The 26,069-nt window shown below is 35.1% G+C and overlaps 1 protein-coding gene across 1 annotated transcript; it reads right to left on the bottom strand.

The window, feature by feature from the left end:
• Positions 1-343: 343 nt before the first annotated feature.
• Positions 344-22,812, bottom strand: LOC145303402 (GPN-loop GTPase 2-like). Its single transcript, XM_080144717.1, has 4 exons — positions 22,679-22,812; positions 8,326-8,974; positions 3,982-4,080; positions 344-1,393 (listed from the first exon to the last, which is right to left on the bottom strand). The coding sequence occupies exons 2-4, from the start codon at positions 8,932-8,934 to the stop codon at positions 1,175-1,177; spliced, it is 927 nt and encodes a 308-aa protein (XP_080000843.1). The 5' UTR covers positions 8,935-8,974; positions 22,679-22,812; the 3' UTR covers positions 344-1,174.
• Positions 22,813-26,069: the final 3,257 nt, after the last annotated feature.

Here is a 26,069-nt window from a genome sequence, read left to right on the forward strand (position 1 = left end):
AACTTTTCCCTATAAATTCTAATCAGAAAAAAAATACATACTAAAATATTCCTCATTAAAAAAATTTCAATTATTAAAATAAGCAAAAATTTGTAAATGACTCCACCCGTCATTTCTATCATTCTCACTGAATATTGTCTAACACTCCTCACCTTTATTAGTAATACAGTCTCTTATGCTCTCACTTCCATCTCTGTTTATTAACAAAGGTAATAGAATTATAAAACAGAAGATTAGAATAGTCCATTATTTATAAACCGTAGGGAATATTATGACAGCAGTAATACTATTTAATCCATAACAAGAAAGAGAAAGTGAGAAATATAGCAAACAGAAAGACTAATTTCGGTTATTGTCTTTTTTATTTAAAAATAAAATTTAACTTTAAATGGCTCTGCAAACGTACCTTTTTTTTTCTGATTCAAACAATATCATTTGAGATCCATGGTTAACACAACGAGTCACATTTTTTTTTGTATATATTCCAGCATTATTGCTTGGTATTATTGAGCTGGCTTATTTTAAGGAGAGTTGGAGAAATATTTCTGAATTTTTAAAATAAGGATTGATAGTTTATATTTTGGAATATTTGGACGACTGTTCTCATCTGGAGTTTTATTCGCACAACATTTCGGCCAATGTAACTTCTGACTTCCTTCAAATGTATCTTGACGAACTTGGGAATTTTCCTGTGGAACTCAGGAATCTGCACAAAATTTTGAACAAAACCCATAGAAATATCAAGTTCTTGTTCTGCCAACCAATTCTGTTTAGAAGTTGAAGGTTCAATCCTCAGTACTGGTAATACTAAGAATACAATTGCGAATTTCTTAGGACTTCTATCTGGTCAGAACTGATGGAACGAGAACATGCTACCCATGGATTAAATGAAATGTGCCATTCGAAATTCCGTTCTGATTCACAAGTTCGACATTAAGATTCCCTGAGTTTGACAAGATACACCTAAAGAAAGAGTTTACATCATCTGAAATGTGCAAATAAAACTCAAGATAAAAACATTAGTTTGAATAATCCAAATAATACAATGATACAAAATTATCAATGTTTTTTGTATTAAAAAAACTATCATAATTAAAAGCTTATAACGATTCTGTTGATGTGGCAATGTTTTTGGAATGAATAGGAAGAAACCGCAACTTATTATTAAACAGTTTCACATGTCAACTGAATTTTCATCCTCATCCATGTTCTCTTCGATGTCGCTGTTGTCCATTACATATTTTTCTTGAATGTCTTTGATTTTTTCGTATTCAAATTCAGCACCAATGGCACAGGAAAGCAGCGATTGTAGATTGCGTTCCTCTGTATCGCCAAATATATAACCATTCGCCTTATCCACTGTCTGCAGAACCCGCAGAATACTTTCATTCTTCTGCAAAAAGAGAGAAAAATTTAATATACGATCATTAATATGCATTAGAAATGAATAAAGGAGGAGAGAGATTCTGGGGGCTCTGATTGGTTGAGAGAAATCACATGTTGGTAATTAGAGAGGGGGGGGCATGTTTGAATTAGTAAAAATCAAGTAGTTAACTTGTTTGCTGCAGAACACTTTGGCCCTCATGGGTAACTGTGAAAAGAAATAATAATGGCAAATTCCTATGAGTAAACTTTTCTGTAATTAATCAGGTGTTTTCTTTTTTTTTTTTTTTTTTTATTTAATTTAGGCAAGTGCCACTTTGAAGTAGGGGGCTACTATCGAGGATATAATTTGCGGGGGCATTATGAAGGGAGATGAGTAGAAAGATGTTTGTTCACATTACACTTGAACTTCTGCATATCAGTACAGTTGGGAAAGCAGAATCCCGGAAGGAAGTTCCAAAGACTTGCAGTTTTGGAGAAGAAACTATTGGAGTAAAAGGCTTTCTTGCACCTAGAGATTTTTACTGTAAAGGGGTGGGACTTAGTTGCTTGTCGGGTTCATCAGGGGTAGTCACGTTGAGGAGGTACAAGTGCTTGCAGTTCGTTAGAGCATTCACCATTAAAGTATTTGTAGAACAGGCAGAGGGATGCAACATCTCGTCGATGGGACAGAGGCTGAAGCCTAGATGACAGTTCAGGACCTATCAGGTTGGCGATTGGTTTTTGAACCCTGTCCAGGGGCGAGAGATAAGCAGCAGATGCACCAGCCCAAATGTGACAACAGTACTCCATACATGGGCGAATGGTGGTCTTATAGAGGTAAAGGATACTTTCAGGCGTAAGTAATTTTCTGGCAAGGTAGAGAGAGCCCACCTTCTTTGCAGCAGCTTTGGCATTACCCTCAATGTATATATTCTAATTCATGTTCCCTGTAAATGTTAGGCTGAGGAGTTTAAAGGAAGTACTTTCAGGCAATGTGTTCTTGGCCATTGCTTATTGGTGGTAGAAAAGGTTTCTTGTAGTTATTGAAGGAAACTAATTAAGTCTTGGCAGCATTGAAAGTGACCATCCATTTTTGTCCCCATTCCACTACAGATTGGAGGTCATCCTCTAGTGATTCTGCCATGTCCTTAGATATGTGTTCATTTGTTTTTTCCTCATGCCTGTTATAGAGAGTGGTGTTATCGGCAAATATACCCATCTCCGAAACAATTTTATCAGGAAGGTCATTTATGAATATCAGAAATAATAAAGGTCCAAGGATAGACCCCTGGGGTACTACCGCATTCATATCATATTGTTTAGATGTACGACCGTTGAGGACAACTTGGATTTTTCTCTTACTTAGAAGGACAAATTGACATTAAGAATATTCAGTATATATGCGTTCTCACATTCACAGCTTGGTGAACTTCTGATAATCAGACCATAACATGGAAGACCAGAAAAAGTTGGACAACCACTACTGAAGGAAGGCATATAACAGCTGTGTTAGGAGTGTGATGCTGTATGGAGTTGAGTGCTGAGCGGAAGATTTGCACAAAGTTTGCTTTAAGGGTGCTCAGAGAAGATCACAAAGAATAACATTGTCATGACAACAGGGAGATGGCCGAGCTGATCAATTCAGATCCTGCAGTTCTTGATGCTCTGGTGACCTGCAGTGAAAGCTAGATTTACTGCCATGACCAAGAGACAGAGTTCCCAGTGGAAGCACACTGGCTCTTCCAGATCCAAGAAGCAAATCCACCCAGAAACTTACAATGATCCCTTTTTTTTTTGGACAGCACAAACATGATCTATATGTACTGGGTTCCCACTGTACAGACAGTCGACAAGGAATACTATGCGGAGGTTTTAAGGAAGTTCAGGAAGAGATTCTGTTGGAAGAGGCCAGCACTCTTCAAATCATGCCAGTAGCATTTCCACCAGAACAATGTACCAGTCCAGAACTCCATCCTTGTTATAGACTATTTGACTAAGATAAACATCAACACAGACTATTTGACTATGATAAGCATCAACGCAGTTCCTCACCCTCACTATATTGTAGATCTGGCTCCCTGTGACTTTTGGTTATTCCCTAAGCTCAGGGAAAATCTTAGAGGCTGTAGTTATTAGACAATTGAAGAGATGAAAGAGGCTGTGACGAGAATCATTAACATGTTTACACAAGAGGACTTCCAGAAGTTGTTGGAATGGTACAACAAGTGCATTGCAGCCGGAGGAGATTACTTCGAAGGGGACTAGAACTTCATGTCTGTACTATCAATAAAATTGCCCATATAAAAAATGTTTAGAAACTTACTGAAGGCACTTTGTATTTTCTTTTAAAATGGCTGAATTTTTTGTGAGACAACCTGTTGAGAAAAAAACGAACGTTCTATCATAATGATGCTGGATGTTGCTTCATGGAGAAGAAGAAGATGGAGACATTTTTCCTTTGAGAAATGTTTGGGGTGCTGGTGAAATGGTCTGATGATTTAAAGCTTGAAACTTGTCATCAAACTATCTTAATCGCTGATGATTGACCTTAGAGCATCTACAAAATGTATTTTATGATTCGAACTGATTTTGTTATTCGTGGATGAAATAACTTACCTTGATGTTTAAGGCCACAAAAGATACGAGACTGTAGTCTTGAATGATTTCCACTAAAGCAGTATTCATTTTCTTATATCTTTTAAAAATTGGATCATCCTATAAAAAAAGAACAGAATGTAATAATAATAGCAACAATATACAATACAATCATGTCAAGGAGATTTGAATGTAGTATTGGAAGGCATACAGTGTGTAGAGAGCAAGTTAGAATGAGTAAAAACATACAAAAATATAAAAGGTTTATTGATATAAAATTTATAATGAAGTCAGATACAATCATGAAATCACAGTACCAAACTTGTAGTGTTTGATGACAAAAGGCATACATTCTCATAAAATTAACCATGTTCTAGAAAAACCCCAAAACAAGGAAAGGCAGACAGACAATGATGGATTTGTGTACTGCCACCCAAACTTAGGGTTAGTGGGTAAGTTAAAGAAGGGTATGTGTTTTTTTATGATTTTTAAGTCTAACAGCTTGATGGCATGAACTTAAACATGAATAATCTACCACTTAGAAATGTGTAACATTATTGATGTCAATGCAATCTTCTATCTGTGCAAGAGCCAGGTATGCCCTAAAATAAAGTACTGTTGTCACATCTGGTCAGGATTGCTTGGCGTGCCCTATCCAGCCTTGATAGAGTTCAAAACCAGCTTTGAAACCTAGTAGGTGATGCCCTTTTCTTTTCCCTGCAACCTCTTTCCCACGGATATTGCAAGCCTGTTTCTGATCTATTGTTATTTTCATGACAAGTGCTTGGCTGGACTCCAATCTATGGTTCCCTCTTGCCAAACTTTCACAAAAATCACTTGACTAACTACAACCACTATATACGATATCCCTCACTCTGTGTCTAAATCTAAATGCAGATTCTATGAAGAAAGCTTCTTCTTAGAACTGCCTGCCTGTGGAACACTGTTCCGCTGGTCTGCTTGTTGGCTGAATACAACATGGTTGCCTTCCAATCCAATGTAAACAAATTCTTGTTGAGCCATTCCCATAAATAATCAAATTCTACTCAATTTACACCATTAATGATTACTACACTACCACTTTACTTTCATTAACTCTTATCCTTGAGTGGCCTCCAGGCCTCGATAAGTAATGACTCCCAAGTAAAAAAAAAATGCTTTTGTGCTGCAGGCTAAAATCCAATATTGAAACTGATTTATTTAACAAGAATAAAATTTAAATTTAACGTAAATGTTATAAAAAAACACGTCTTTCTATAACTCTTTCAGTAACCCTAAGTCTAAGTAGAAATACAAAAAGAAAATCTCTTATGTTTTTTCTTTGTAGTGTATAGTTAATTTCATAATAAAGTATGCTTTTTTACGAGGCACTAATAAAAAAAAATCATTTAACCTTTTTCTAAAAATCATTTAACCTTTTTCTATCTAAACTTTCAATCTAACTTTTTGGAGGCAGTAATTTGATAATGTGATTTTATCAGAGAACCCAAATTTGAGTTAATTTCTTTTGAATGTCCTTGGAAGGAAAGAGAGTACAGAGTTTTTATGTAAGTGCAAAAATTCAGTAGTCCTCATTCCGTAGATAAGTAACAATTGTCATCTGTTTTCACAATATGCTTGAGTCGATTACACCTGTTACATTAACAATATGTCTCGATATGTTAACAAGTTGAATAATGCGTAACGTCGCAGGAAAAAACCAACAAAGAAAAGAAATAAAAATCCGGGTTGGCATTTTGTTTTGTTTTAACATAAGTTATTTTATTACTTTTACTTTTCAAATAATGCCTGCTTCTTGGTTTTTTTAACTGTTCATTTCGTCTGCAATGAGATTAACGAAACCTCATCCTCTCGACACCAGCTTAAAAGTCTCTTGCCACCACTGTGGGACCACACGTTCATCTCAATTGGCATGCATTTTTCTTTCTTTTCGACTACACGCTGGTGGTAGCCTGTCATTTGTTGTCTTTGACTTTACACGTCCATCTTTTTCAATGCATACTTTGCTTCTCTCTCTGACCACGCAATGTCCTTTTGTCTTTTTCTTGTCATACTAGCGCGCACACACTTCCCACTGCTGCTGATATCTTCACAAGCCAGCTATACTTCAGTTCCTACTGATATTTTTCCATGTGATCATACACGCGCTCTGTTACACATGCTATAAAAGTTATTGAGTATGAATTGTGGCAGTAGCATTTGTGACGTCAGTACAGTATGCATCCTCAGACTTGGGCTTTTTCATTACAATTTATTTTTCTGAGAATGGAGAAATACTTGAAACCTGAATGTCTGGATTTGAACCCCATGAAAATGGATGCTGCCAGCACGTGGTAACACTGCAAGAGGTATTCCTTAAGGCGGTTAGTGGTTCACAACTAACCGACAAGTTAAAATTCAGTTTACAAATTAACCTGGTGTCTCTGACAAAAAAAAAAAAAAAAAAAAAAAATTTTCTTCAATTTATTTCTGAGATTAATTCATATCTACTCAATGTTTTTTTTTCTTTGAAGAGAGTAGTAAATACCGGCCATGAATGCTCTTTAGGCATTCAATGGCTACAACCCAGATTAAGCTCTCCTGTGGTGAGGAGGCAAGAAAATGCCTGCTCTCAATAAAACTATATTTAAATACCGCTATAATACTTAGTTTTGTTCATGAATAGACACCCACTGCATGATACCATACGCCAATTTAAAAAAAAATTGCAATTTGTACATCTGAATTTATAATTCATGACTTATGGTAAAGAGATACATTTGACTGCATAATCAGAAAGAACACACAATTTTACATAAGAGTGTCAAGTTTCATGAGAAAAGCTTGAAAAATAAAGAAATGGTGGTGAAATTTCTTGAAATGTTGAAGTCCATAATTTAGCCCACTTTTTCTAAAGAAAAATGTCCACGGAAAAGCCTAAATTTTGGCACTTAAAATTCTCATAACTTTTGAATTACTGATGGTATTTGCATAATTCAAATGGTTTTAAGCATCCTTTACATAGCTCTTTTCATGCAAGTTGATAAAATAACAATTATCTAAAAAGAAAAAGACAACTTGTAATACTACTCCAACTGCACACCAAACCCTTATCGCTGCAATGTTACATACTTGGGTTTGTTTTACAAGTATTTTCACAGAATATGCTCTGATTAACTTGTTTGCACTACTGTTCCCGCAACGTAAATACACCCTATCAACCTGACACTAAATTCCACTCCTTCACTGTAGAGGTTCCCAGATACCAGAAAGCTTTCTAATCTAATCGTTTTTATTTCCTCAAACTGCTAGTTTTTGAAATTCCCTCCCTGCACTGTTTCACTGACTGTATTAACATGCAGAAATTTAAATGTAATATAAACAAAAGTATCGCTGTATAACTCTCCAGTTCGGATGCCCTTATAAATCTGACTTCTAATTCAGAGTAACCCCTTATGTCTAGGAGGCAATGTGTCTTGCTTGGCGCAAATTTAAGTGCAAAAAAAATAATCAAATATGCAAAGACAAACAAGATTATAAGACCATCAGTTTTAGTAGTAGATACACATAAGACAAATAAAATTAGAAATAAGACAAAAAAAGATTGCAATAAATTTACACATAAGACAAATAAAATTAGACATAAGACAAATAAAATTAGACATAAGACAAATAAAATTAGACATAAGACAAATAAAATTAGACATAAGACAAATAAAATTAGACATAAGGCAAATAAAATTAGACATAAGACAAATAAGATTAGAAATAAGACAAAAAAGATTAGAAATAAGACAAAAAAGATTAAGACAAATAAAATTAGATATAAGACAAATAAAATTAGAAATAAGACAAATAAAATTAGACATAAGACAAATAAAATTAGATATAAGACAAATAAAATTAGATATAAGACAAATAAGATTAGAAATAAGACAAAAAAGATTAAGACAAATAAAATTAGACATAAGACAAATAAAATTAGATATAAGACAAATAAAATTAGATATAAGACAAATAAGATTAGAAATAAGACAAAAAAGATTAAGACAAATAAAATTAGAAATAAGACAAAAAAGATTATTAAGACAAATAAAATTAGATATAAGACAAATAAAATTAGAAATAAGACAAAAAAGATTAGAAATAAGACAAATAAGATTAGAAATAAGACAAATAAAATTAGACATAAGACAAAAAAGATTAGAAATAAGACAAATAAGATTAGAAATAAGACAAAAAAGATTATTAAGACAAATAAAATTAGACATAAGTCAAAGAAGATTAGAAATAATACAAATAAAATGTGTATAGTGGCAAACAAACAAACAAGGTACACATACATAAATCAGATCATAATTAAAGATTATAAAATGAAATGCTAACCTGAAGCTGGTCCAGCAAGTACGATAGATCAAGAACATCTGTATAAAAGTCGAGGTTGAATGCCAACTTGCCGTAGGATTGGATAAGGTCAGCTTTCGACAAGACATTGACATGAGGCAGTTCCATTTGAAGCATGGCTGACAATGAGGTAAGCAAGACTGCAATAAATTTACCTGCATCGCTGCAATAATGTGAATCAACAAGATGCACAGCTGCGAGACGGTGGTCAAGTTTGAGCAAAGCAGCGAGTATATTTCGGACGGAGTTGTGGTGTGTGTACAATTCCACTTGACCGGGAAAGTCCAAAAGAAGATAATGTTCTTTGGGGATCTTTTTCAATTTTTCAATGAACCAGTCAATGTTCTTCTCGAGATATTCCATGCAGTAGATGAGACCTCCGTTCGGCCCAAGTTTTAATTTTTCCATCACCTCAGCCAAAGTGATCAGTTCGGAAATGTCAATGGCAGGTGTATAAGGTATAAAGTCATTTGCAGGATCAAGGTTGATCACGCTGACCTGTCGCCCAAGTCGCGTCATAAACTCACTCATGCCACTGCAGTAGGTCGTCTTACCAGATCCAGGCGGTCCAATCACGACCTGACCAAACATTTTTCATTTGTTGTGAAGATGATTCAAATATTTGATTTACCTGTATAAGATAGAAAAGAAAAAGAAAATATGAATACAAAACAATTATAGTTTGTTTGAAGCATAGCTGGTAAATAAGTTGGTATTTATGAAGGATGATAGCAATGCAGAAAAAAAAACTTGAAAGAACAAATTATTTGTTTTTATTCAAATTTTTTTTCGATTCCATTTTTCTGCATTGCTATCAACCTTCATAAAAACAAATATGATTCACGTATTACAATATTTTATATGTATGTTAGTGTTGGGATTATTAATTGGTATAAAAAAAATCGAAACTTTTGGAGGTATTGGAAAAATTTGTGTCTATATATTCCAATGCAAAAAAAAAAAAAAGAAAAAAAAAAAGGATTCTTTTAATTGGCTTTTTTTTTTTATTTGATTTTGTTTAAAGCAGAATCTCCTACACTGATAGTAATCTATATATTTATAAAAGTGGATTATATTCTGCATTAGTAGCCTTGCCTCGGTCAGAAACCTAGGAAATCTCAGGATTGCTGAAGCACTCCTTATCTCCAATCACAAAACCTTCCCTTAATAACAGACTTGAACTGAGCTCTCCTTTCATCCTTTGACCCCTAATAACAAGAGAACTCATAATAACAACGATAGACAAATTATAAAAAACAAAAATAGAATTTAAAAATAAGAGCCATACACAGTAATATAGGCATAGATTATGAAGTATATAGAAGATGAAAACATCCACTTTAAATATTGAGATGAGTTAAGGGTTGAAATTATAATTTGAACATATAACTAGAAACAAATCAAAGAACAAATGAAATGAGATAGAAGGAAGATAGTAAGATACATATAAGAAATATACACACATAAAAAAATATATATACATGCATTTAGGTTTACATTATATAGTGACAAACGGAGTAATAACTGAATAGATAATTAGACATTTCTCTACTCGACCATGCCCGTCTGTTTGTTTGTTTTCCTTTTGCTGTTCCGGTATTTCCACATTGCTCTTGGCTTTTCAAACTTCCACATATTCCTTTACCAGCAATACTTCAAGAAAACTACCATTTCCTTTTATATATATATACTAGCAGTTTAGCCCAGCTTTCCTCGGGCCCTATATACTGTTCATATGTTGCCCTACGTGTGAATACACTTTATGTAAGATTAAATGTTTAGACCAAAATTTGTCTGAGTAATTTCCTAGAGACCGCAGAGGTAATTTTTTAAAAACTTTGACCCCTTAACATTTATTATTTTGATCTCAAATCAAAATACAAAGTTTTACCCATGTCCAAGTTTACTACATCTAAAATTTCAAGTGTTTATACTCAAAATTGGTGGAGGAATTTGATAGAATCTGCAAAGGTCAACTTTTTCAACTTTTCGTAGCTAAATTTTTGCCCCAAAACTGATGAAAATGCTTGCCGCATGTCTGAATACCCGTTATGTATAAATTTCAAATGTTTGGACCCAAAATTGGTTGAGTAGTTTGGTAGACACCGCAAAGGTAAAATCTTTTGAACTTTGACCCCTTGGCGGCTCAAATTTTCGACCCAAACTGATTAAAAAGCTTACCCTATCTCTGAATACTCTTTATGTAAAATTTCAAATGTTTAGACCAGAAATTGGCTGAGTAATTTGGTAGAGACCGCAGAGCTAAAATTAAAAAAAAACTTTAACCCCAATTTTAACCCCTTAGAATTTATTTTTTTGGACTCAAATCAAATTAAAAAGTTTGATCCATGTCCAAGTAACCTACATTTAAAACTTCAAGTGTTTAGACCCAAAATTGGCAGAGGAGTTTGGTGGAGTCTTAAAAAGTCAAATCATTGAATTTTGACCCCTTGACAGCCAAATTTCTGGCCGAAAACCAATTAAAAAGATTTTCCCAAATCTCAATACTCCTTATGTCAAATCTCGAGTCTCTAGACTGAAAATTGACGGAGTTATTTGGGAGGGAAATGTGCACAGACACACACACATGGACATTTTCACTTTCATATATCTATAAAAGTGAACGTGTCTGTGTGTCTGTCTGTGTACATTTCCCTATGCAATAACTCTGTCAATTTTTAGTCTACAGACTCGAAATTTCATATATAGGGTACTGAGATTTGGGAAAATCTATGTAATCTGTTTTCCGACAGAAATTTGGCTGTTAAGAGGTCAAAGTTCAACGATTTGACCTTTGAGAACTCTACCAAACTCCTCCAACAATTTTGGGTCTAAACACTTGAAATTTTAGATATAGGTTCCTTGGACATGGATCTAACTTAATAACTTGATTTCAGCCCAAAACAATACATTTTAAGGGGTCATAATAGGGGTCAAAGTTAAAAAAATTGAACGTTTTGTGTTTTTTTTTTTTGCTCAGCATACACCTCCAAACACCCGGGCAAGGCCGGGCACCTATGCTAGTATATATATATTTTGCTTGCAAAAGTATTTGATGAAACTACAAGTATATATATATATATATATATATATATATATATATATATATTAAATTAGAACAATAAGGAAAAGTAAAGGGAAATTAAAAAAAAAAACTCTTTAGGCCATGCCATTTCGAAGTTAAATGCTTCTTATCAGAAGAGGAGAAGGGCCAGAATTATACAAAATTTTTTCTCTATTACTCTTATTGATCTGATGATATAATAAATTTATTTATAACTTTTATTCATCTTATATATATATATATATATATGCTACATCAATAAAACATGTGATGTATGTATGCATGTGTGTGTGTGTAAATATTTAACCAATAAACTCTTAAACTACTGGTCACATAATACTTAAATTAACATGAAATAGTAATCATACACCAAGGATGGTTTATAATAAGATGAATAACTTGTAGAGAAGTGTATCAGCAAGTTGAAATGCAAAAGGTTCATTTCAACTTGCCGACATATTTCCATTACTTCTGCACATGCATAAATTGAAAGGGAACTCGAAGTGGTTTAAATCTTTTTTATCTAGCTCGCGATAGTTCAAGCAGTAGGGAATGCATCTGGAATACTAAATGTTTTGGCTTTGATTCTAGCTGATAGCACACAAATCATTTTCTTTTTTAACTTTTCAAATCATTGCTATATATTAGGTACAATATAAAATTCAACAGAGAATTAAATCTGTAATAATAAATACAAAAAATCTACACGAATTAAAATATATTTAAGTGTATTTTACGACCAATTAAGACCAGACCCCCCCCCCATTATATCTAAAATGGTTGAATGTCTTAAAGGTTAATTACATTAAAATTCAAGAAACACTATCTCTGTTTACAAAAAGAGGGCATTTTTAGGCATATGTGAACAGTTTCAAAGATCTTAAGATGGTGTTTTCAGTGAGCATGATTCAGAATGGAAAATGAATTGGGTTTTTATAACAATCCACAGACGTACGAAAAAGTGGTAAAAAAATAAAAAAATATAACAAATAAATGTTATCACAGGTTAAGATACTCTTCTACCTATTTGGGAAAGTTTTTATTGGTTTTATTCACTTTAAAACGATTAATCGGTTCGAAAATCATACAGTATTTATGGATAGATGCAAACAAGACAAATGGTGGCACAATAATCCCCTAAATATGTGCAGTTTAGAAAATGAGTTAAAACTAAAAAATTATATAAAATACTGTTAGAAACCCACTAAATACAGGGTGACCCCAAAAAAACCAGAGGACATTCAATTGTTTTTCTGAGCATTTTACAGTCAACGGAGAAAAAAAGGCCAAAGACCCTAGTGTTTTGATGTGATGCTTTGAATAAAATAAACTAGTTATGACCAAAGTTTCATTTCATTCGGACAAAACACTTAGAAACGGAGCCTAATTAGAGTTGGTCCCGTTTTTTTTGGCTCATCCTGTATATGTCACAGTAACATATATTTGGTGGGTTTCTAACAGGTTTTTAAGTAGATGGTTTGTTATAGAAGAGATGGATGTGTTACTTAGAATGTTAGTTGGTCAATAGGTTCCATTCCAGATTTTCCTAGCTAGTCCCACTCACAAAATTGAATAGTATAGCATCATCGTCATAATCGGTTTAATGTTCACTTTACTTGTTGATATATGTTGGATGACTTTAAGAAATCGACTTCCAAACTAATTTATCTCTGGCCAGGCCTTTATTTGTTCCTCAGGCCTCCACTTTTTTTTATTTGCTAACCCTCCACCTCCCCCATGAACTAAACCTCTTTTTTTTTTTTTTTTTTTTTTTCAATTTTCACCCCAAACAAGGCACAGTGCCACTTTGAAGCAGGGGGCTACTATTAGGGACTTAATTAGCGGGGTCATTATGAAGGGAGAAGAGTAGAAAGATGTTTGTTAACATTACACTTGAACTTCTGCATATCATTGCAGTTGGGAAAGCAGAATCCCGGAAGGGAGTTCCAAAGACCCGCAGTTCTGGGGAAGAAACTATTGGAGTAAAAGGCTTTCTTGCACCTAGGGATCTCTACTGTAAAGGGATGAGACTTAGTAGCTTGTCGGGTTTGTCGGGGGTAGTTACGTCGGGGAGGTACAAGTGTTTGCAGTTCGTCAGAGCATTCACCATTAAAGTATTTGTAGAACAGGCAGAGGGATGCAACATCTCGTCGATGGGACAGAGGTTGAAGCCTAGATGACAGTTCAGGACCTATCAGGTTGGCGACTCTCTTTTGAACCCTGTCCAGGAGCGAGAAACAAGCAGCAGATGCACCAGCCCAGATGTGACAACAGTACTCCATACATGGGCGAATGGTTGCCTTATAGAGGTATAGGATACTGTCAGGCGTAAGTAGTTTTCTAGCACGGTAGAGGGAGCCAACCCTCTTTGCAGCAGCCTTGGCAATGCCGTCAATGTATCTATTCCAGTTCATATTCCCTGTAAACGTTAGGCCGAGGAGTTTAAAAGAAGTACTTTCAGGCAATGTGTTCTTGGCCATTGCTATTGGTGGTAGAGAAGGTTTCTTGTAGTTATTGAAGGAAACAAGCTTAGTCTTAGCAGCATTGAATGTGACCAACCAACTGTTCTACATCTACTAACCCAAGAGCGCTCATCCATTTTTTCAACGTGGCCATATCAACAAAGCCTCCTCTTCTGTACATATCTGAGATCGTCAAAACTAAGTATGTCTTTAACCCTTTATAAGGTGAATTATAATGTAGATGATTAAAAAAATATTTATTGTTAATTTGAGATGGCGGCATATTGAATGCAAGCAATGGACAGTTACAATCTGGAGATATTATGGCGTTTACCATAAATTTTAACGACGTTTGAAAAAGAGTCACCATTTCAGTCAGTCCCCTTTTTGGGGCACCTCTGAAATTAGAGAGAGAACAAGAGTGCTGAAAAAGAATGGTTGTGGAAAAGAAACCATCGGTTATAATTAAGTGCGATGAGACTTTAGGATTGATGATGTTTTATAAAGTTTCCAAGATATAGGGTACAAAGAGGATGGTACATTTCTTTGATAAAAGTCTTTATCCAGGGAAACTGGTCCGTCATGTGTTGATGCTTCTGTCGTTTCCGCATGTCTGAGACAGATTTCTTCTTTGTATCTCCCTCCAAGACAGTCCTCCATTCCGATTAGCTGAAACCTCTGGTGATGTTGAGAGAAGAAAGGAAGGGAAAAGTAGAAAAGTAGGGAGAAAGAGAGAAATAAGGGAAGCATACCGTAGCAGCATCATAGTAGTTGTTCACTACACAAGTCCCCCTCCAAATAACGGAGTTAAGTACCCTCCACAGAATTATTAAATATGTGTATTGCCTAAATTTGTTTAAAAATAAAAGTACTTATTTTTCTTTTTCCATGTTACTTTCCTACCGGATTTAGACTTATGTGTCAGCAATTTTATCTTCAACTTTGTCGGTATCATCTGTCTTAATAAGTTTATCATTAGTAGTACCGTCATTTGTCTGTGCCTTCTCAGTCGGTCTAATTTTATTAGTACTAGTTGGTTCTATGTTCGGCTTTAATCTATCTATTGATACGTGTGTATGAGTACCGTTGTTCATATCGATCTGATAATGCTTATCTGATCAAGTCAAAACTTTATAATGACCTGAGTACGGTGCTTCTAATGGTTTCCTAACTTGATCAACTCTGAGCCATACTTTTTCACAGGAAGATAAACCTTTCGGTATAAATGTTTTGGGACTGTCATGGATATATACTTTTCCGTTGTTTCTCCTACTCTCTGCTTGTGTATCAACTGCTGAGGAATCAATATCGGAGCTCCAGTAACAGACGTAAAAGGGGAAAAGCCTGATTCATTAGGGATGCTACGTATACCCAGCAGAATCACTGGTATCGCTTTCATCCATGATTCTTTTCGAGCCATTATTGCCACTTTAAGGGTACCGTGTGCTCTTTTGATCATCCCATTACTTTGAGGGTGATACGAAGTTGTCCTCAATCGGTAAAAACCTACTACCTTGGCTAATTCCTGGAACAATTCGCTCTCAAACTGACTACCTCTGTCAGTGACAACATGCAGTGGGACTCCAAATCGAGATATCCATGCATTGATAAACGCTTCTGCTACCGACTGTGCAGTTATCTCAGTCATAGGCTGTACTTCAGTCCAACGAGTTGCACGATTGATGCAAGTAAACAAATATTTGTAAGGGCTCAGGTAAGGGTCGGACTCATTGCTTGTTAAGGGCAAGGGGCCAACGATATCGATATGTACCGTCTGGAAATGTGCAGATGGTAACTCAAATTCTTGGACTGCAAACTTTGTGTGTCTGTGAACTTTTGATTGTTGACACACTACACATTCTGCGCAGAATTGTTTAATCGTTTTATCTAAACTAGGCCAAAAGTATCTGGACTTGACCAGTTGTATAGATGCTCCCGTACCAGGATGCGCCAAGCTATGTAAACTGTTGAAAATAGCTTGACGAAGCTCTTTTGGGATAAACGGTCTGAGGTACTTAGTTGAAGTATCGCATAAGACTGAGCCGACTTCGCTTGACACACAGTATTCTTTCAAAGTAGTGTATGACTTTATTTTGTCATCACCTTTTTGTGCCTGGATTATTTCAGCCAAGTCGCATGCATCTATCTGCACAGCTAATGCAGGCCAAGACATACAGTCTACAACTATATTCTCAGCTCCTTTAATGTACTCCACGTTAGCAATATATTCGGCAAGCACTGATAAGTGTCGCTGTTGTCGATCTGACTTTGCTGGTGTCTGACTATAAAAGGCTCCGCATAATGGCTTATGATCAGTGAATAATGTCACGTGACGACCTTCTATGAGGTAGCGGAAATGTATCACTGAAAAATAAGCTGCTAGTAGCTCTCTGTCAAACGTGGAATACTTGGCTTGGGTTTGAGAAAATTTCTTGGAAAAGAAACCTATAGGTACTGGTTTCTTATCTATCAACTGGTGTAATGCAGCACCAGCGGCGTATTGACTAGCATCTGTAACTAAGTGGTATTCTGTAGCTGAAGACTGTGGATGAGCTAACGTTGTAATTTCCAATAATTTGCTTATTATTGTTTTGAAGGCGTTTCTTCCTCATTAAGCTCGGTCTTTGCTTCAGGATCCAACCTCATCCATTTGGATAGTGGTAAAATTATGGATGCATAATTAGGGACTAATTTGCAGTAAAAACCTGTCATCCCTAGAAATCTACGTAAGCTTTTTGAGTCCTTAGGTATCAGAAAATTTTCAAACTCTTTGATTTTCTTTAAGGTAGGCAACAGGCCTTCTTTGCTTACGTGAAAACCTAAGAAATCTAACTCTGGTACTCCGAATACACACTTATCTAAGGAAATCTTTAAATTGTTATCACTAAGGATCCTAAATACTCTATCTAAATCTTCCTTGTGCTGTTGCTCACTTTCGCTAAAAACTAGTATGTCGTCTAAATATATAAATATGCAATTTAATTTTAAAAATATTTTATCCATAAAACACTGAAATGTAGCCGCAGCATTCTTTAAACCAAATGGCATGTAATTAAACTCAAACAAACCAAAAAGTGTAACAACTGCTGTCTTAGGCACTTCTTCAGGGTGTACCTTAATCTGATGATATGCTGCAGTTAAATCTATTTTTGAAAAATATTGTTCATTAGCTGCGTGCAGAAGGAATTTATATTTGGTACCAGGTAGCGGTCTGTTTTGGTAATGCTATTTAATGCACGGAAATCACTGCGCGCTTGATATGACCCATCTGGCTTCTTCACCAAGTGCAAAGGGGTTGCCCACTCACTACTGGAAGGCTGGATAACTCCGGTATTTAATAACATTTTAAATTCTGCCTGTGCTGCGTCTAACTTAGGACCGGAAAATTGTCTGGCTTTAGCAAAGACTGGTACGTGGCTGCCTGTATCAATCCTGTGATACACTCCACCATAGTCTTTGTTTGTGTCGCTATGTGGTGAAAGCACATTATTATATTTACCTATTACTTCTGTAACATACTCCGCTAGGTCTATTTTGTTAATCACTACAACATCGGTTCCCGTTACTGCATTGACTGTAATTTCACACTCCGTTACGTTATCACGGATGGATCTATTTTTACAATCCACTATAATGTTAAATTTGTGTAAGAAGTGTCACAAACAGCCAACTCGACATCAAGTATTGTTTTATTATTCTATTAGTAGTATAAGAGTAGACATTTGATTGGCATGTTCTGACTGAACGAGAATCCACCTAAAACCTAATATTAAAATCAGTCTGGAGAGATTCTCTTTCCTTGGCCGAGGACAGAGAGAGTGACATGTGACGGCGGAACAGTTACTACACTGCGATCCGATCTCGGAAGCAGAGGAAAAAAAAAAACACTACGGATTTCATCACCCACGGAGAGAGAGAGAGAGAAAGGAAGAGAGAGAAAGGAAGAGAGAGAGAAACAGAACGAGGGAGTTGGAAAACGCTCGATCAACATCAGCATCAAACACCTCCCACCTCCTCTAATATGAAGGTAAGCGACAAGTCGTCTCTTGGTCAATGCATGTAGTGACCGCGCCATGCCAAGAAGCAGAATAAGGAATCAGAACATGATTTTGTCAATTCTATTTTTAGAATCGATGGGCGAAAAAGACAGAAAGAAAATATAATAATTCCCTCGTGCAAAGAGTTGTGAAAAAAAGTTTGACTGTGTAAAAGGTGTTCTGGACAACCAAAGCGATGTCACATTTCCGAAGTTGGCAAAGACGGAAAAAAAAAGATATCTGAATTAATCCCTCGATCAAGCTATTTTAAATAACCCAAAACGGATGCCAACAGGCATGTTTAAAAAAAAGAATTGAACTGTAAGTGAAAAAAAAAACAAATTTTACTTTCTTTCTCTGTCGGGCTGGAGATAGGACTTTTTCTTGTGTGGACTGGTTGCTGCCGTTTACCTTTGGTCTTTCTGTTATAGGATTCTCTTTCAGTTAGTATGTTAAAAATATTCCCCAATCCCATTAGCTTTGAATATATTTGTTTTTGTTAAATCTTTCTTTCCCCTTATCATTAATAAATTTACTTTTATATGATTTGAAAGTGTTTGTTTCGTTATCTCTTGCAAATCTTATTGTGTTCGATTTTTGTGTTTATTTTGTATCCACCTGTCTCACAGAAAATAATTGTTGTTTATTTGTTTCAAACCTTTTTTGTATAAAAAAGGAAACTTGATCCCAATCTGGGACCTACGAACATATCCCTACTGCAGAAGATTTGTCTGCCTGTGATAAGCATTTGCTATCCATAAATGCCCATCCATACCCCTGTGTTTGCATTTTATTGTTATATATAAATATTGCCCAGGCCCGTATGTAACAGAAGTCAAATCCTAACAAAGGGTTAGTGTCATCTGCGATCACGAAACTCCATTGAAAAGATATTCTCAAACGGGGTATCTTAACTTCGAGATTTGTCTGACCATAGCATTTTATGCTTTTACTGTTAGCGGTAGAGATATGAACAGGAGTTGGCTCCAGAGTAATTCCATTTACTACGGAATGTGGTAAAATGGAAACACTGGCTCCCGTATCTATGATAAAATTGACTTTAGACGCTCCTATTTTAGCAGGAACTTCTAATAACGGCGGTACTATTGGAGCAAACGCAGTCCACCTTTCTAGTTTTCCGAATCACTAGGGGAGAGGAAGGGCGCGAGTTAGGCAGAGTCTATAAGCTACTCTTTTTCTTTGGCCACTTACACCATGGCTTACATGTACGAGCCTCCTCCGCGAAATATATATGGGCTCCACATATCTTCAGCCGCTATTTCCTTCTATATGGACATAGGCCGGCTGAAATGGTTTCACTAGACTGTCTGGTGGTAATATGGTCGTTTGTCCGAGCTCGACTCACAACCGCCTGAAATACTGACATATTTTCTATTAACAGCATCAAGTTGTCAGATAGTCGACCCAACTCCGTTAACGACATTTCAGTGTGGGCTGCTATTACTGGGGCGATTTGCTTCGGAAGTGTGTGTATGAATTTATGGCGCACTATCTCGTCACTTGCCCCTATTCTATGTGCAACCGTTACCATCTCCTGGAGGTATAATGACAGACGACCAGCTAACATAGTGGCCTTCATCAACTTCTCCAGGAGTTCAGGTCTGGTCTTTTCATATGCAGATAACATAGACTCCTTTAACTTTGCATAGTTTAGCGACTACAGAATTGCTGGAGGTATCTTTGTTACCACGTCAGGCGGCAATGCGCTGATAAATGTATAGAACTTAGTATCATCGCTCGTAATGTGTCTGAGATGGAATTGAGCTTCTATTATCGAAAACCATCCCTCGACACTTGTCTCCATAAATTGTGGGGGTTTTACGCTAACCTGTTGTGTGTCCATTATTATTATTACTAATTTTTATTATTAATTATTATTATTACTATTATTACTACTATCAATTATTATTATTCCTATGATTATTATTAGTTACTATTATTATTTAAAATAAATTTTTTTTATTATTATTTATTTGTAGCTGCGACTAAAGGAAATGGCTGGGGTGTGATAAGCAAGAAGAGGGAAAAATGAGTACTCACCAGAGGTTAATTTCAGCAGGTGCTGGGAGAACTAGCATCAATTAATTTTTTTTTAAAATATATATATAAATATATATATATATATATATATATATACGTGTGTGTGTATGTGTGTGTGTGTGAATATATAATCAGTGTTCTTAAAGAAAAAAAAACTGAGTTCGTCGATGCACACACGTGTTCCAAAATTGGCTTCAAACACGGGTGTCTGGAAGGCTCCTTTTTCTGTGTGCAGGTGTGTGTGTGTGTGTGTGCAGGTGTGTGTGTGTTTCAGAATGAAATTTGGGATTCTGTATTGATTCTTAAAGTCACTTTTTTGTTGTTACAGAATAGTTTTTAGACCAGATTTTATTTTAGTCATTTATCTGGTGAGAGTCACGTAAAAAAAGTTTTGTTTTTCGTTTTTTTTTCTGCTTATTTTTCTTGTTTGTTTGTTTTTTTTTTTTTGCCTTATTAAGTGTAAACCGTTTCACAAAAATAGCAAAAATATATATATTATCAGCATTTCTTGGAAAGCGGATTTATATATACTTTTTTTTTTGTAAGGTTTTGCTGTAGTTTTAGAAAGGCCTTTTCTTCCTTTTCTTTTACTCTGTCACGTTCTCATCGTTTTCGTTTTTTTTTTTTTTGTTCTTTGAAGATTGCGTGTATATACGCACATCGGGCGTTCATCAAATTATGGCGGTTACCATAAATTTTAACGACGTTTGAAAAAGGGTCACCATTTCGGTCGGTCCCCTTTTTTGGGGCACCTCCGACATTAGAGAGAGAACAAGAGTGCTGAAAAAGAACGGTTGTGGAAAAGAAAACATTGGTTGTAATTAAGTGCGACGAGACTTTAGGATTGATGATGTTTTATAAAGCTTCCAAGATATAGGGTATAAAGAGGATGGTACATTTCTTTGATAAAAGTCTTTACCCAGGGAAACTGGTACGTCACGTGTTGATGCTTCTATTGTTTCCATTGTCTGAGACAGATTTCTTCTTTGTATCTCCCTCCAGGACAGTCCTCTATTCCGATTGGCTGTGGGAGGGGAAGAGCGTTTTGTAACTATTGTGCACTTTCACCTAACAATTCAATGAAACAAGTTACCGTAAAACTTGAAAATATTTTAAAAAAATAGGGTGTGCTAGTGCAGAGAGTGATCCGCGCTATTTTTTAAATCGTATTTCCAAGTTTAATTAAAGTTTTATGATATATTTTTTTATTCAATTGTAAGGTTGAAGTATAGAATAGGTACAAAACACCCTCCTCATGTTAAGAATGGCTTTTTAAATAATAACGTTATTATTTACGTCCGGATCACTCTCTGCACTAGTACCAAAAATAGCATAGTAACATAAGTGCATAAGCACTGTATTTTCAAGTTAAATTCAAGTTTTAGGGTATCTTTTGTTTATTAAATTGTTAGATTAAAGTACACAATAGTTTTTTTTTTTTAAAACCCTCCCCATGTTAAGAATGAGTTTCTGATTTAGTATTTCAACACGGTACCTTCTTTACATAAGTGACCTTATTATAATTCACATGTGCTCCTAAAATATTTACTGGTAAACCATTAATAGTTTTTTTTTGGTTTGTATTACTGTGTACACATAGATTCGAAAAAGTTGTCAAAAAACAAATATATAACAAATAAATGTTATCAAAGGCAAGATAAATTACTTTTCTACCAAACTGGATATCATTTACGTGTTTTTATTTAATTTAACATGTTTACTCAGCTCGAAAAGCATACAGTGTTTACCGATGTATTGGAAAATTCAAAATGGTGGCCAACTCTCTCTTTAACACGGTAAGTTCGGGAAAAAGTGTTATAAATAATAAACTAGACAAAATACTATTAAAAAAAACACCGAATATATGTCAAGTTATGTCACGGAAACATATATTGAGCGAATTTCTAACAGTATTTTGTCGAGTTTATTATTTATTACACCTTTTTCCGAACTTACCGTGTTAAAGAGAGAGTCGGCCGCCATTTCGAATTTTCCAACATCGGTAAACACTGTATGCTTTTCGAGCTGAATAAACATGTTAAATTAAATAAAAACACGAAAATGATATCCAGTTTGGTAGAAAAGTAATTTATCTTGCCTTTGATAACATTTATTTGTTATATATTTATTTTTTGACAACTTTTTCGAATATATGTGTACAATACAAACCCCGGCTTCCAAAGTTAGGAGTGTTTATTCCTAAAGCCGTTCTAAACGTGAGGAGGTTTTAGCGGTGCTCGGTGCTTATACTACGCTAGGTACTCCCGTAAAAAAAAAAAAAAAAAAAAAAAATACATAAATAAAATAAGAATAAATAGCAAACTTTTCCAGTTAGGAAGCAAAGCAACTTATCTTGCCTTTGATAACATTTATTTGTTATATATTTGTTTTTTGACAACTTTTTCGTACCTCTAGATTGTAATACAAACCCCATTAATCTTTAAAAAAAAAAAAAAATAGCATAAGTTTGATATGATTTTATCTTTGTGAAATTAAAGATTTTGTTTGTTTCGACAAACATTTATTCTGAAATTACAAATGCGTTGCATTTAAACTTTGCGGTTAATTTTTTTCTTTCGTTTCAATGTTTCTACTGAATTCGGAAACTACACAAAATAAACCAGACAACTAAAACATATATAAATAGACAACGCAGTATATTTTACGGTCTCACATAGTATATACAAATTACAATTAAATCAAGCACTTACCAGATTTGTGAACAAAGAATTTTCACAAAAAAATCTGTTTTGTTATTGCATACATGCATGGGGGCTGCCATATTGGAAATTATGAAAACAAGAACAATAACTACGCGTTGAAGAAACTTGAGTTATCTCCCCCTAAAAGCAGTTGTTAATTTACAGCAAACATTTTATTATCAATTTAGATCTGCCACACAAACTTATTTTAGCACCTTCATATATATATATATATATATATATATATATATATATATATATATATATATATATATATATATATATATATATATATATATATATATATATATAAGCAGAGGGGAGTAGGGCAGTAGCCCTAGATATATCTAAGGCTTTTGACATGGTATGGCAGGATAATTTTCTCAGGAAAATCAGATCATACGGTATTACTGGACGAATACTTAATATAATTAAATTCTTCTTAAATAAAAGAAGAATCCAGGTTGTCCTCGACGGTCGTACATCTAAACATTATGATAAAATGCGAGTGTACCTCAGAGGTACGATCCTTGGATCGACCCCTAAGGTACACTCACATTTATATCCTTGGACCTTTATTATTCCTAATATCCATAAATGACCTCCCTGATAAAATTATCTCTAGGATGGGCATATTTATTAATGACACCACGCTCTATAACAGGCACGAGGAGAAAACGAATGAACACATTATCCAAGGCAATGGCAGAAACACTAGAGGAAGACCTCCAATCTGTAGTGGAATTGGGGCAAAAATGGAAGGTCACATTCAATACTACCAAGACAGCTTGTTTCTCCCAATAATTACAAGAAACCTTCTAAACCACTAATAGCTATGGCTAAAGATACATTATCTGAAAGTATTTCGTTCAAACTGCTCGGCTTAATGTTCACAGGGAATATGAGTTGGAACAGATACATCGAGAGCATTGCTAAGGCAACTGCGAAGAAGGTGGACTCTCTCTAGCATTCTAGAAAGTTACTTATACCTGAAAGTATCCTGTACCTTCACAAGGCGACCATTCGCCCATGTATGGAGTATTGTTGCCACATTTTGGCTGGTTCATCTACTACTGGTCTCTCACACGTGGACAGGGTTTAAATGAGAGTCGCCAACCCGATAGGTCTTGAACTGTCATCTAGGCTTCAACCTATGTCCCATGGAAAAAATGTTGCATCCCTCTGATTGTTTTACAAGTATTTTAATGGTATATGCTCCGACGAACTACAAGCCCTTGTATCCCCTCAACGTAAATACCCCCGTCAAACCCGACAAGCAGTCAAGTCCCACCCCTACATAGTAGAGATCCCTAGATGTAAGAAACCTTCTACTCTAATAGTTTCTTCCCCAGAACTGCTAACTTTGGAATTCCCTTCCGGGTTCTTGCTTCCTAAACTTGGCTGACATGTGAAAGTTCAAGTGTAATGTGAACAGACATCTTGCTGCTCAACTCCCTACATAGTATCCATACAACTTATGTTCCTGATAGTAGCCCCTATATCAAAGTGGCACTGTGCCTTATTTGGCGTGAAAATGTAATATATATATATATATATATATATATATATATATATATATATATGTATACTAGCAAAAGTACCCGTCGTTGACTGGGTTCAAAAACCGCCTACAGAAAATGGACTCTGATTTATGAAAGTATGATAGGTTATGAAAAGGAAGGGTTGTAAATTTGGGTTGAATTTGGGGTATCAAAACCAAAGCAAAATATGATGAAAGTAAAAATGAAACAGATAAACCCCATAATTTATTATACCATACCTGTTCACACTGAAACACTTATCGCACTAATCTGTGGATCTATATAAAAAAAAACCTTGTTAAACTTTGTGACATATTTCCATTCTATGGAGGTTAGGTGCGAACGAACACCCCATAATTTTATTATATCATATTTCTTCAAACTGAAACATAATTATCAAAATATACTTACGCAGATAGATATGAAAAGTCTTTATTAAAGTGTGTGCCTATTTCCATTCTATGAAGGCCAGGCGCGAACGCAGACCCCACAATTTTATTATACCATCCCTATTTAAGTTAAAACATACTTATCAAAGTATTCTTATGTATATCTATATCAAAAACACTTGTAAACGTTTTGCTTTTAATTAAAAAAAATTTTTTTTCCATACTTTGTGGGCCAGGCGCGTACGCAGACCCCACAATTTTAATGAACCACTGTTATGCCAAATCAAACATACCCATTCCTGTGTCTCGATATATCTTCTATCATTATATGTAATCAGTTTTTGAAAATAGTCAACCATATAGGAGCCTATTCGTGACCACACACACACACACACACGCACACACACACACACGCACGCACACACACACATTCAGCTTTATATATATATATATATATATATATATATATATATATATATATATATATATATATGAGGTGCCTCTAATAAGTTTCCAGAATTTTTTGCACAGGTATTTAAAATTGTCACAGACTCTTGAAATTTCAGTATATTATTGCTATACATATTATGAGATGACTGACCAATTTTTATGATTTCAGGTTCAAATGAACAGCTCCAGCAGCAATTGGAATACACCCCATTAAAACCTGATTATCAAAGCTAGTGAATTTCAAAAATGCAATTTGGACGTGAGGACAATTTAGAAGAACGATATGTTATAAAATTCTATTTTAAACTTGGAAAAATGCCAGAAAAAATGTATGGAATATTTCAGACTGTTTTTGAACCATCTTGCATGAATCAAGCATCAGTTTTTGAGTGGCATAAGAGATTCAAGGAAGGCAAAAATCTGTGAGAGATGATGAGAGATGAAGAAAAAGTAAGGAAATCAGAACATTAGAGTTGATTGGCCAAGTAAAGAATTTCATGTATAAAGACAATAAGTACACAGTTTTATGTCAGTGTGGGAACTGTACACACAATTATTCACCAAGAACTGAAAATGCAGAAGGTTTGCATGAAGTTTGTCCCAAGGGTGCTCAGAGAAGATCAGAAAGAAAGACGTTGTCATGACAGAAGAGAGATGGTCAAGCTGATCAATTCAGATCCTGCAATTCTTGGTGCTCTAGTGACCTGCGGTGAAAGCTGGATCTACTGCTATGACCCAGACACAAAGAAACAGAGTTCCAAGTGGAAGCATGCTGGCTCTTCCAAACACAAGAAGACCACATAGAGCAAATCCACCCAGAAACTTATGATGATCCCTTTTTTTGACAGCACGGGATTGATCTACATGCACTATGTTCCCACGAGACAGATATTCAACAAGAAATATTATGTTGAAGTTTTAAGGGCGTTCAGGCAGAAATTCTATCGAAAGAGCCCCAAACTCTTCAAATCGAGTCAGTAGCATTTCACCAGGACAATGCACCAGTCCACAACTCCATCC

Source organism: Euprymna scolopes, chromosome 19 (assembly GCF_053919585.1).
Source record: "Euprymna scolopes isolate OS-2025 chromosome 19, ASM5391958v1, whole genome shotgun sequence".
NCBI lineage: Eukaryota > Metazoa > Mollusca > Cephalopoda > Sepiida > Sepiolidae > Euprymna > Euprymna scolopes.

What these genes read in the sequence shown, in the direction of transcription:
- LOC145303402 (XM_080144717.1), bottom strand. Translation starts at nt 8,934, where the DNA reads ATGTTTGGTCAGGTCGTGATTGGACCGCCTGGATCTGGTAAGACGACC. An exon ending in ACTTGCTGGACCAGCTTCAG is followed by an intron (nt 4,081 to 8,325) that starts GTTAGCATTTCA and finishes CTTTTTTTATAG; the next exon opens with GATGATCCAATTTTTAAAAG. An exon ending in TTGTGGCCTTAAACATCAAG is followed by an intron (nt 1,394 to 3,981) that starts GTAAGTTATTTC and finishes CTCTTTTTGCAG; the next exon opens with AAGAATGAAAGTATTCTGCG.